The 13665-nt window shown below is 37.8% G+C and overlaps 1 protein-coding gene across 1 annotated transcript in view; it reads left to right on the forward strand.

Annotated features, from left to right (window-relative positions):
- Positions 1-13665, forward strand: part of NAALADL2 (N-acetylated alpha-linked acidic dipeptidase like 2) — a 608694-nt gene that overhangs the window by 404518 nt on the left and 190511 nt on the right. The window contains exon 7 of the mRNA XM_075202155.1: positions 4275-4367. Within this exon, the coding sequence (XP_075058256.1) occupies positions 4275-4367 (93 nt within the window). The remainder of the gene's footprint in view (positions 1-4274; positions 4368-13665) is intronic.

Consider the following 13665-nt stretch of genomic DNA (forward strand, 5'->3'; position numbering starts at 1 on the left):
CACTGGATGGATTTGGAGCAAAACTTTACACACTGGTAACACTGGAACCGTTGGTGTACGCTGGCCAATGCTTTGACCTGGGGAGTCTGTTCTGGGCCTTCCACTGGTTGGATTTTGTTTATTTGTCTGTTCGTTATGCACCCCTGTACCGGTTGGGATGAAACCAATGCCAGGTGGTCCAGTTGAATCCTTGACAGGTTTTAGGAAGTTTTGGTTTGCTGGGCAGAACTTTAACCCAGGGAGCCTGTTCTGAGCTTTCCACTGGATGGATTTGGATAAAAACTTCACAGACTGGTTGGATCCCAGAAGACCTACTAGGGGGTTGAGGTTCCTGTCAGACCTCCCGTTGGTGTACGCTGCCCAGAACTTTTACCCAGGGAGCCTGTTCTGGGCTTTCCACTGGATGGATTTAGATAACATTTAATATAAAAACAAAAAAGACACTGGACAGCCACCTAATGGGTGTGTTGGAAGAGCTTCTTAGCTGCTATTAAAAAGCCACTGTGTCTAAATGGGTGCCAGAGCTCATATGATAATGGTTAAACCTGCTTGGTACCAATTTATCACAGGGAACTTTCGCCTGCTAAGTTCCCATTAAATTGTTTTAGTCCCTTTGGTGCTTCAACTATTTCTCCATCGAGCTGTGCCTGCACAAAGAAGGGTAAGAAGGATGCTATTTTGTATTAAATTACCAGAATTAATACCAAAGACATCCTTACACCATGGAATCTCTGCGCTAGTGACTCAATGACTAGAGCAAAGCTCAGAGGGGAAAGGGGAAGCTCTGTCTCATGCCATTAGTTATAGAAAATGGGTTGGCGATCACACCATTCATTTGAATGGTAGCAGATGGAAAGTGGTATAATGTTGAAACACTGGAAAGAAATTTACCAGAAAAACCAGTGTGGGAGAGGGTAAGGAACATGAAGGGCCAGGAAATACGATTGAACGCCTTCTCTGCTTCCAGTGCTAACACAAGGTACGGAATCTTTCAGTTATTAATAGTGTAAATTAGATCAATAGTGCATCTGATGTTGTCCAAGGCCTGATGACCAGGGACAAAACCATCTTGGTCAAGATGAATTAAAGAAGGGAGGGGGGGTGCAATCCATAGCTACAATCTTTGCAAAGAATTTTAAATAAGCAGTAAGCAATGAGATGGCTCTATAATTGGAGTAATAACTTTATTTTAAATTTGCTTTTCACATTTTAATGTGTACATTATGTAATAAAAATAAAAATGTGTTTTATTTATTTTTTTGTGACTACATTGCCTTGGAGTGAGCATGCTGCCCACTTTATGGAATTCACTCCCTCGCACCACAAGACTTTCTTCTAGTCCTCAAACCTTCAATCTCTGAAAATCCACCTCTTCAAACAAGCTTATAGTATTCCTCTACCACCCTTTTAATCTCCCTTGGTTACCCTATTACCACACTGTACACAGCTAACACAAGACAACAACCCTCTGACCAACATAGGTGTGTGACTGAGCATGCAGCCAGTTCAAAAATGTGCTAAAAAAAGAAGAAAACAATTTTACACAATGATGAGATTTTCGAAATGCTGTCACCAAGTCCCACAGTATAAAATAGTTTAGCAAATTTTTGTAGTACATATGATGAATTTAATAAGTAATAGTTCCTGTTTTATTAACCAGCATAAAAGCACTGTTCTGCAATTTACCTGTCATAACGGTTTGCTTATGTTTGTATTGTTGAGGCATTAGTCATTATTTATTCTAGTATCTGCTAGAGTTGCACTGATTTTTGAAAAAGAAAAAAATCTAACTTTTACATTGCTTGTATCACTTCAAATGTTCTCTAGCTAGCTTGCTTTTTATTTCCACTCTGTTTAGTGCAACTTTTAAGGAATGCCACCATAATAATATGTCTTTATATACTATTAATTAGGAAATGTAAACCATTACGCTAATATATGATTCCCAGAGTAAATATGACTGCTCAAAAATGAAAGCAAATATAGGACAAAATATTTCAGCCTGCTGAAACATAGAAAATATGTTTCACTTCAAGATAATCTTAAATAAAGTCAAAGACAGAGCATGCTAACAGTAATTTGGCACATTTCTGATTTGGGGCTATACGACATATATCAGCATTGATGTGTAACAGCCACTTTTGGACAATAAATGAACACATCTTTTAAGAAATAAGGAAAATTCAATATAACTATGCTGCCTTTAATCATTTTGGGGGCGATAGATTTGAATGTTAGCTTGGGATATTTTAAGCAAATGCCTGAAATGACAATGAATAGTGTTGAATGTGTGAACGAAGAAAGCTTCAATGTGACCTCACCCAATGTAGCTTATACCTAAATTAAACACATCGTAGTAAGCTTGGTGTATGCATAGGTTGCTTTATGTGTATATATTTGTAATTAATCTGATGATCGTCAGTATTTTGCATATATAAAGTGCATCTGTTATTTATACAGTGGAAGCAGATATATTACATTAGTTTAATATTTTTTTGTGTAACTGTGGCCTACAAACAGTGACACATCCTTTTTATGGCATCGATACATATTCCTGAGAATAAGCTGCATTTTCATTAATATTTACAACTCTCAACTTGTTTTTAGCTGATGGTCGAAGAAAAGATTAGATATAATTAAAAAATTAAACAAAGTTTTTCCAAAGTAATACATTTCAATATTCAATTATATTTAGTGTTACGCAACATTTCTGTCACACTTTTTTTCATGCACTTATTTGTTCTGTTCTGTAACCAAACGCAAAGAAAATTGTATTAATTAAATGATTCCTTCAAAATATTATCTTGAGGTTGTCAGAGATTTATAATTTTGTTGGTTCCTGAAGAGGGTTCTATATTATATCTCAATGGCTGCATTGTAACTTTTTCTATCATAAATCTTTCATGCTTTATTTCTTAGGGAGACTTAAAATAATTTAAGTAAGACATATCGGGTACAATTATCAGAAATGCATAAATTCATTGCTTTGATTTTCTGATTTCTACTACAATCATAATGAATATTTTATTATTTTAATCTATAATGTATTTTAGTTGGTATTTAAGAATAATATTAATACTGATATAAGGTTACATCACTCATTCAATATGTACAATTGAAAATGTGACTGAAAGAGAGTTACTATGACTGTATAATCTCAGTGTCACATTCTACTATATTTCATTGAGAAACATTAAATGTGAAACATAGAGTCAAAATCAGGACCATTAACTTGATTGTCACAATCACCTTCATTAGTTACTGACTAGGCAGCTCAGTGGCCTAGTGGTTAGCACTTCTGCCTCACAGCACTGGGGTCATGAGTTCGATTCCTGACCATGGCCTTATCTGTGTGGAATTTGTATGTTCTCCCTGTGTTTGAGTGGGTTTCCTCCGGGTGCTCCGATTTCCTCCCACACTCCAAAAACATACTGGTAGGTTAATTGGCTGCTATCAAAATTGACCCTACTCTCTCCCTCTCTGTCTGTGTGTGAGTGTGTGTCTATATTAGAGAAATTTAGACTGTAAGCTCCAACGAGGCAGGGACTGATGTGAATGAGTTCTCTGTACAGCGCTGCGGAATTAGTGGCGCTATATAAATAAATGATGATGATGATGATGACTCTTCCCATTTATCAGTTTTCTAGGAACCCCCACTGTTGGGTCATAATTGCCTTTAGTTCTAATATTGTAGGACCAATCCAGATAGTTGTGTGACTGCAGATTTGGCCATACATGTGTGCAGTCAATTTTGAAAGAACAATGTGGTCGGGCAATGACTACATGGTGATTATTCTACCAGATTTACCTTTCATCCTTATAAACATCTGATAGATCATAGTTGGATATTGTTTGGTTTTCTTTTGGATCCAGACATGCTGCAATTAAGTCTAAAATGGTTTTTATTTTCCACCTTTCCACCTTAAGCAGCAATGATATGCAAAGACCTAAGGAAAAGAAACACAGAATCCCTATACACACTTCATGCACATAGTTTTTTTAATCTCTTGAAGTATGTAGTACTGATTCTTTCTGCACTGTCTATAAAGCAGCATGGACAGACAATGATTAAAGACATCCACCAAACTAGAAAACTGCTTCAAGAAGGATTTAAGTAATGAAAGAGGGCTGAAATAAAATGGGCAAGCCTTTTTATTTTTTGTTTATTTACTTATTTTCATAATATATATATATATATATATATATATATATATATATATGGAGTTGTAATATAATTTTCTAATTGACTTATTTCTTATTTTTCTCTGTTAAAGATCATGTTATACTCAAGCTACATATCCAGTCCATCCAAATATACAAAAACATTTCAAATTCGATTGGTTTCCTTAGAGGATCACTTCTTCCAGGTAAGTTGTCACAAAAATGTATCCATGTCAGAACCCTCACTGCCCTCCATAATATATTCTCTGACTATCAACTACTGCTGACTATCTGACACTGTCAATAGGGAGTAGGAAATGATTGATGAGTGTACAAGATACAATTTGCAATGTATATGAGAATGTATATGTGTAGGAAGTACTTTGGTGATATGGGGAAGCCAATAGTGATTGGGTCATTTACTTGTCAATCAACCTCTTCCTCCTCCTGTACGTGTCTAAGGAGGATATGTGATTCACACTTAATTGGGACTTCTAGGAATAATTTGCCCTTCTGTGATTTGACTTTCAAAGCATTTTGACATTGATTAAACATTGGAATGTGACAAAAGTTTTACTAAGCCATTAGAGGTTACTAAAAGTCGTGTTTGGTGGCGATTGTAAACTGCTGCATTTACTATAAGGCGGTTTTAGGCTGCAATCTAAATTGCCTGGTGAGGTGTGGTCAGTTTGAAAACAGCTGCACCACCGGCGGTTTGGCCAAAACAGCCAGGTTTTTCAATATGTGCTTAATAGCACAAAGATGCTGTTTGAGCTATCTTGTGATTCAGAAAATAAGAGAATGCACTGACATATAAATTATGGGAACAATCATTATTTATTGATTAAGGGGCAAAATTAATATATTGTTAAATTATGTATACAAATTTCATTCTTCATTTATTTATTAAGGGGACAATTTTATTGTTTTATTATATCATGGGGACACATGTGTGCATCATAAATAATTATTGCCCACATTAGCAATTAAATAGCATTTCCCAGTTTATATAATTATATTATAATATTTCCCTCATAATATAATACAATATTATAATACAATATTATTGTCCACATAATATACTGAAAAATAAAATTTGCCCCGTAAGGTAATTATAAATTAATTTTGCCCCTTACTCAATAAATAATGATTGATCCATTCATTTATATGTCAGTGGTGCTTTCTCTTATGTTCTGAATGGCCAGATAGCACAAACAGAATTCACTTTGAGCAATCTTGTCTCTCTCTCTCTCAACCACATATTTTGTTTCGGCCTTTTGGATGCCGGTTTTCGAAATCCCAGCTTAGTAAATCCAGCTGTTTGTATATTCATCATTGTTAAAATAGGAATAGTGATCTGTAAAGTGTTTCTAAAAATATTCATTCTATCCGTTTTAATGGCAGTTTGGCCTTTATTATATATGGCGGTTTTAAAAACAGCCACAAACTGGCGGTTTATCAAACTACCCTTTAGTAAATCTAGCCCTAAGAGAGTGATTACGAGTTGAATGTAAAGAAACACTTCACATGAGTAAATTATGCATCTACACACTTAATTTTCCGCTTATATATTTTAGTAGCATGTATCTTAAAATATATGCAACCTTAAATCTAGTGTATAGAAAAACTATGTGGCAGTCGTTAACATAATTTCCCAAATTTGCACCCTGGTTATATAGGTGCAAAATCTATATCTCGTAGCAAGTGTATTTTAGGATGTGGCAACTGAAAATTATGTTCATGCCAAAGGAGCATGCTTAACTTGCATCTAGATGCACTTGCTGCACTGCATTTGTGCATTAACATCACTAATCTAAGCGCAAGTGCAAGATACATGCAATATGGATAACTGATGTGTACGTATGCAGTGCATTCCTTTTCTCAGGAACATGTTACCTCCATTAAGAGACAGAGTGTGGGAACCTGTTTGGATTGCAGTATGACTAAACACTGTGATAAAACACATTGCTTGTCAGACACTACAGTATAGCATAAAGACAGCAGCATCTAGAGAAAGGAGGTTTTATTGAAACCTGAGCTCCTGCTTTCCAATATTTTTTTCCCCCTTTTCAAACCAATTACTGAAATAGACCTGTGTCCTCACATTGTGTCACTGACTACAAAACACTGATATTCACTGAAACTTGAAATGTGCTGAAAACGCCATTCTCCATAGGGGAGTGTGAAAGGGCAGTCTTTCCCTAGGCCCTAGGTTCCCAAAGCGCTGTCACAGGGGTGCCGTGGCCAGAAGGAGAAAAAAACAAAAACTTACCAATCCGGCGGCACCTGGGACCCAGCATCCTCCTCCCTACTTGCTTCTCACTGAATGTTGGGCTTGATGTCATCACGCCCGACATTCAGTGACAAGCAGCAGGAGAGAGGAGGATGCTGGGTCCCAAGCACCGCCGAATTGGTAAGACAGAAGAAAAGACAGAAGAAATAGAAGAAAGAAGGTCAAGTATGGTAAGTAAAAAAACAGAGGGGAATGGTGATAGGAAACGCAATGGAGGGGCAAAAGAATGAAGGAGGGGGCAGAGTGAAAATGCAGAGAGGGCAGAGTGAGGATGCAGATGGGGCAGAGTGAGGATGCAGAGGGGGCAGAGTGAGTGGATGCAGAGGGGCAGTGTGAGTGGATGAAGGGGGCACAGAGTGCGTGGATGCAGGGGCACAGAGTGTGTGGATGCAGGGGGCACAGATTGTTTGGATGCAGGGGGCACAGATTGTGTGGATGCTGGGGCTCAGATTGTGTGGTTATGAAGGAGGGCACAGAGTGTGTGGAGATGAAGGAGAGCACAGTCTGAGTTAGCTGTAAATTATTCTTGACAGAAATATAATTAAAAAAATATATAAAAATATTATATTCCCTTGGATTAATGTGAATTATGTTTGCATACAACTAAATAAGTATTTCTGTCCTGACCTAAATACTTATTACCTTTTTTGACCCAACTACTTATAAAATGGGACTGCTCAGTAATTAATTTGGAGAGGTGCCTTGAAAAAAATTATGGAGACTCTAAGGGTGCCGCAAACGGCAAAAGTTTGGGTACCACTGCCCTAGGCTGTTTGCGCACCTTTGACAAAAGCTGTTGCTGCTCGCGCTTTGGGGGTATAAACGAGCGGACCAATGAAGTCATTGCCACACATACAATATGCTCATATAGGGCCATGAATGGATGAATAGTGCCTAGTGCCCCATACTTCTCCAACATAATCATATGTCTCCCTTCTCTGCATCTCTGTTTCAACCCATTAAGCAAAAGGGGATTGTCACTAGTAGACAATGGAGAAAGGAAGTTTATCCATGATAGATTATTTTTAACATAGTTTCTATTTCAGACACTAATTTAAGAATTACTTGTGTTTTATTTTATTTGGGTCAAAACAAAGTAAACGTGGAATAAAATGCATGTGTCTTTATCTAGTTTCAGTTAGCAATTAGCTGCTGAAAAAAAGAATAGCAAAATTAAATAGTCAAGGTTGTAAATGTTAAAAAATACGTTTTTTTTGGAGAACTTCACTTTAAAATTGTTGAAGTAATGGGGTAATTAATTAAGATGCCAAATGCTAGAGAAGAGAGACATAACAGTAAACACATGTCAGAAGCTTTATTGCAAATACATAATATAAAAAACAAGGCAAACACAGGATTCTATCAAGCCTTTTTATTACTATTGAGCTATTGTGAATCTGCAGTGGTGTTATTCTTCTATCAATATTTACCTGAATGAAGACCTTCTGCCAAGTGTCTGCAAGTATCTACAGCAGAATGAGTTTTAAAATAAATAGATGAGATTTAAATAGTGCTCATTAAGAAGTCAAGCAAGGGTTAATGGTTGTACCATTAAGCTGCACTAGAAGTTTATACTATTGTCAATATACGTTAGATAAGGATGGTTTTATTCCATAAACCTATTTCTTCAGCATTTTACACAATCATCAAGGGTGAGTTTATTATTAGTATTCTAATATTTTCTTTAGTGGGTTATTATATACCATTCATTGATCCATAATACATACAATACTGAATTGTATTTTAAAATTGTATTTCAGGCAGTTTATAAGAAACTGAAACAGTCATTTTGAACTTGGAACTGGTGTAAGGTCAAAGAGGTCCATTTACTAAACTGCAATTGGTCAAAAATCTAGAGAAAACAGCTGTTTTCTCCAGAGAGAGGCCATCATAACTCTTCTTGTAATTTATCAATGGGGTTACAGCAGAGATTGTTCCTGCTTTAACCTCTCTAATGCAGGTCACTGCAGTTCCCAAAGACTTGTATAGGGACTGGGATGTAACCCAGCCTTAAAAAAAATAGGCCATCTGAAGATGGCATTAGCTTACCTTTTTAATGGAATCCTATGGACTCCATCACGGCAAGAGAAGTGCCTCTGTATCTAGGGCTGGTTTTCAATTCCAATGCTTATGCACAACCTTAGCTAGTAGCCACTAGGGTTAGATCCTGCATTTCCTATTTGCCAGCAGCATTAGGTTGTTGATGATGATTTGGTTAGTTTAGATGGGGGGAAGGAGGGGTTCATCAGGGCTTACCAATGAGCCCTGGCTTGATAAATTCAAGCAGCAGGACATTTTGAATTGCTAGGGTAGTCAGCAAATCAAAATGAATCTTGCTGCCGCCCACTGGCCACCAATGTTAAATAAAGTGGTGTAAAAAAGTTTTTGCCCCTTTCCTGATTTCTTCTATTTTTGTATGCTTACCACATTTAATTGTTCCAGATCTTAAAACACAATTGAATATAAGACAAAGAATACATGTGTAAATACAAATTACAGTTTTTACATGGTAATTTTATTTATTGAAGGAAAAAAAGTTATCCAACAATTACTGGCCTGGTGTGAAATAATAATTGCCCCTTAGCTACTAATTCAACCAATGAAGCAAATTGAATTGACAATTGAGTTCACTTAGACTAAACACAATCAGGCTTGATTACTGCCAGCCCTGTTGAATCTATGCATCACTTAAATAGCACCAATAATATGAAGTTGGCTAAAAGGTCTAAACAAGCAGCACAGTATAACACAATCAAAAGAAATTCCAGAAGAGATAAGAAAACTATTGAAATATATTTGTCTGGAAAAGGTTACAAATCCATTTCTAAGCAATTTCTCACCATAGTGAGAGCTGTTATCTTCAAATGGAGAAAACTTGGAACAGTGGTGAATCTTCTCAGGAGTAGCTGGTCTACTAAAATTCCTCCAAGATCACATTTACAATTCATCCAGGATATTGCAAAGAACCCAGACGAACATTTAAGGAACTGAAGGCCTTGCTTGCCTCAATTATGTCAGCATTCATAATTCCACCTTAAGAAAGAGACTGGGCAAAAATGGTATCCATGGCAAAATTGCAAGGTGAAAACTACACATTGGTGACCCCAAAGCCTTTTAGGCAAATGTTCTGTGGGCTGATGAGTCAAAACTGGAACTTTTTGGACGACATGGGTCCCTATACATCTGCTTTGGTGCTTCAGGACTTGGGCGACTTGCCATAATTGATGGAAGCATGAACTCTGCTCTCTACCAAAAGATTCTGAGTGAGAATGTCCGGTTATCAGTCCGTGATCTGAAACTCAACAAACAACAACCCGAAGCAAAAGAGTAAGTCCACCTCGGAATGTCTCAAAAGAAACAAAATGAAGTTTTTTTAGTGGCCTAGACAAATTCCTGACATACATCATCATCATCATCATTTATTTATATAGCGCCACTGATTCCGCAGCGCTGTACAGAGAACTCATTCACATCAGTCCCGGCCCCATTGGAGCTTACAGTCTAAATTCTCTAACATACACACACACAGACCTACAGACAGACAGACTAGGGTCAATTTTGATAGCAGCCAATTAACCTACTAGTATATTTTTGGAGTGATGGAGGAAACCGGAGCACCCGGAGGAAACCCACGCAAACACAGGGAGGACATACAAATTCCACACAGATAAGGCCATGGTCGGGAAGTGAACTCAAGACCTCAGCGCTGTGAGGCAGAAGTGCTAACCACTTAGCCACCATGCTGCCCAATTGAGATGCTATGGCAGGACCTTAAACAGGCAAATCATGTGCAAAACACCTTCAATGTGGCTGAATTAAATCAATTCTGCAAAGAAGTATGGGCTAAAAGTCCTCCACAGCGATATGAAAGACTACTGAAAGAAACTATTAAGTTGGACAAAAATGCAAAAATAGAAGAAATCAGGAAGGGGGCAAACAGTTTTTTCCCATCACTGTAGACCCCATAATATTTTACAAATATAGTTTTTGTGTTTCGACCAGTTGAAGCTAAGAGAAAATGCATTTGGCAATATAGTGTCATTAAAAAGACTGTTTAATGCTTGTATAAATATATTATGACCCAAATTACACTAAATTACCAATTTATGGCTATCAATATCTAGAAATTAGCTATTAAATCAATTTGAGGTTGAAATTCATCTACATTTTCTTAAATTTGAACAAACTGAATCAATACAAAAAAGGTCTGATCTGATGAAACCTACAGTAGCTAACAAAATACACCTTTCCCATTACTATTACATCTAAACCCTATAAAGCTGAATGTAGCAAGTCCCCAGTCATTCTGCTTTTATGAGAAAATAAAAGCAATATTCATGGTGCGGTTTACACTGCTCAGTCCATTCAGTGTAAATATTTCTCAGTGTGCATGCAGGGCCTGTTTAATTAAGGACCGTATCTGGTGATTTTGTGTGTATAATAAGCAAAATTACTCAGATCTGGCACATCCCCAGATCTGGCTCATACTCCACAGAATGCAGTTCAATTCATCTTCAAGTGTAAAGGACACCTACGTCAGCCTACAGTTTCATGGAGGGAAAGGGGCAGGGAAGGGGTGTGTGCACATAGTCAATGTACAATAATGGTGTGTCAAACTCAAGCACACACAGCAGTATTTAATTCAATATCTCGGCATCTCTCAGGTACTTGTTGTCAGGATCTGCCTACACATTTCTCAACTTAGTGCTCTTCTGAGGTTTGGTGCTTCATAGATTTCCTCCGTACCTTTTCTCGTCAGTGACCCAAAGAGACAGGTACTGTTTTTGATATCTAACTTTAGAGGGGAAGCCTTGGAATGGTCAAACCGCTATATGGAGACTAACCTATCGGACTTGCAACTCTTTGTTGAGGCGGTATAATTGGCAAATGTACACCATCTCCTGCAGTTCCATCTTGTTGGTCACCTGTGCATTCGGCAATACCACCCAGCACATCAGGCCAAGAAGTACCTCAGTTGGTTCAGGTTCCTATTCTGAAGAGGTCCCGCAAAAAGAGAGGTCGAAAGAAGAGAGGAGGGTCTGTGGCACTTCAACTTCGCTCTGGCATGACTTTTTTCACCTTCCCATCTGTGGACGAGGAGTTCTACAGCCTCCTGCATTGCATGCTGCTTGTATTGGCAGCTCCTGCCTCCAGGAACTTAGACTTTGCTACATTAATGTTTATCTGGCAGTACCTCTATTCACGAGAGGTGCTGTTATTGTGCATTTTGTCCTTTGTCATTACTAGGGGTTAACTTGTTGCACCAATTTGTGTAGTTTTGTTGCCTTCCCCTTTGTTTTTTCTCCTGGTTCACCTGTGCTCTCAGACTTCACATCACTATTCCAGATCTCTTTTCATATAACCATTCCACCTGCATCCACAGTATTCCCTTTAACCAGTAGCCTGTAATCTCAGATATTCCTGTGCAGTTTCATCATTATTTAGTTCATACTATTTATCTGTATTTTGTTCAATAAACATTTTATTCTTTATCACATTCCGGGCTCCATAGCTGTGATTTACTTTCAAGCGTGACAATAGTCTTTCAGCCATTATATCTCTTAATTCAGCACCAGTTCTAGTCTAAGTGCTGTTTTCTAGTGATGATGGCTGTGTATGCATGCTCATTTGCAATCAGGAGCAACTGTAAAAATGTATTTTACATACAGTAGACATTAAGAACATTCTAATAAATGTATTTAATGAACTAAAAAGCAACCCACTTTTTTTTTTTAATGTTTTATCTTTAATGCCTATGTCATGGCTCTAGGATCAGAGAACTGTTTAGACCAGCCTAGTTTAGCACTGCCTGTTAGAGTGTTGCGCAGTCTAACGGCTCAGGATTTATACACAGTGACACCCGCTAGTTAGGATACTGGAGGACTGATAATGTACAAGGAACTGTGACAGGCTGCATACTTAGGTCAAGGTATGCAGATGAGCACTGGTACTGGATCTGAAATAGTATGATGGCATGCGGCAGTGGTTTAGGCATTTGTTGAAAGCACTGTAGCATGGAATGAATAGTACAAGGAACTGCGGCAGGCTGTATACTTAGGTCCAGGGAAGCTGGTGAGCACTGGTACTGGATCAAGGATAGTATAGCGATGTGCGGCAGAGCTTCAAGAATTGTTGAGAGTACTGTAAGAGGAATTGCAGAGTACACTGGACTGCGTCATACTGTATAGGTAGGTCCAGGGATGCTGGTGAGCACTTGTAATGGATCAATATAGTTTAACGGTATGCCGCAGAAATTCAGGAATTGTTGAGAGTATTATAATAGGAATTGCAGAGTACACTGGACTACGGCAGACTGTATAGTTAGGTCCAGGGATACTGGTGAGCACTGATACTGGATCAGAATAGAATAATGGTATGCAACAGAAATTCAGGAACTTCTGAGAGTACTGGAGCCATGAGAAACACATCCAAACAGGAGGGAAGACTTATAGAACTGGCAGTGAATGAATGAAACAGGGGTCCTTAAATAATGCAACCAATAGAGAACGCCAACCAATAGGAAAGTATAGGAGAAGTTAAAGCACTTATCTGTGCATGCACAGACTGGAAGCAAGATGGCGGCGGAAAGGGGAGCCCGCGGTGTTCCCCCGACAGGGAACTGGACCAGTAGACCCCCCAGGTAAGTAGACCAGGACCCAACCGAGTGATCAGTGTGCCCGGTATGTGATAGCCTATCTTATTAACAGGTGATATTAATTTGAAGTTTTTTTTCTGTACATTCTTTTGTGAATTTATATTTCACATAGGTATTGGATGTATCATGCAGTGTCTTGTCTACTACAGCAAAGCAGACTTACACTCATATTCATCACCACATATATCTTCCGATTCTCTCACTGTTGAATTCAGGCTTACAAATACCTGATTAATGCACATTGCGTTCAGTATGCGTCTCTTAATGTATCAGGCCCTCAATAATCAATACATCTTATCACAAGTTTGTGTAATGTGATGGAAATGTGACAGCTTATAGCAGCTGTAAACATGGTGGTTATATTAAAAATTAAATTTCACAACTGACATTGACAAGACACTACACATAGGTGGAACAAAAATGAAATGAGCATGTGCAAGAGATTATATGAGGATTATTAATTAGAACACATGTTTATAAAATGTAATGCACAATTTAGAACTGTAAAACATGTACAACATTACATTTAATTGTAAAACCCTAAGAACACCTTAAA

Source organism: Mixophyes fleayi, chromosome 3 (genome assembly GCF_038048845.1).
Source record: "Mixophyes fleayi isolate aMixFle1 chromosome 3, aMixFle1.hap1, whole genome shotgun sequence".
In the NCBI taxonomy this organism is placed as follows: Eukaryota; Metazoa; Chordata; class Amphibia; order Anura; family Limnodynastidae; genus Mixophyes; species Mixophyes fleayi.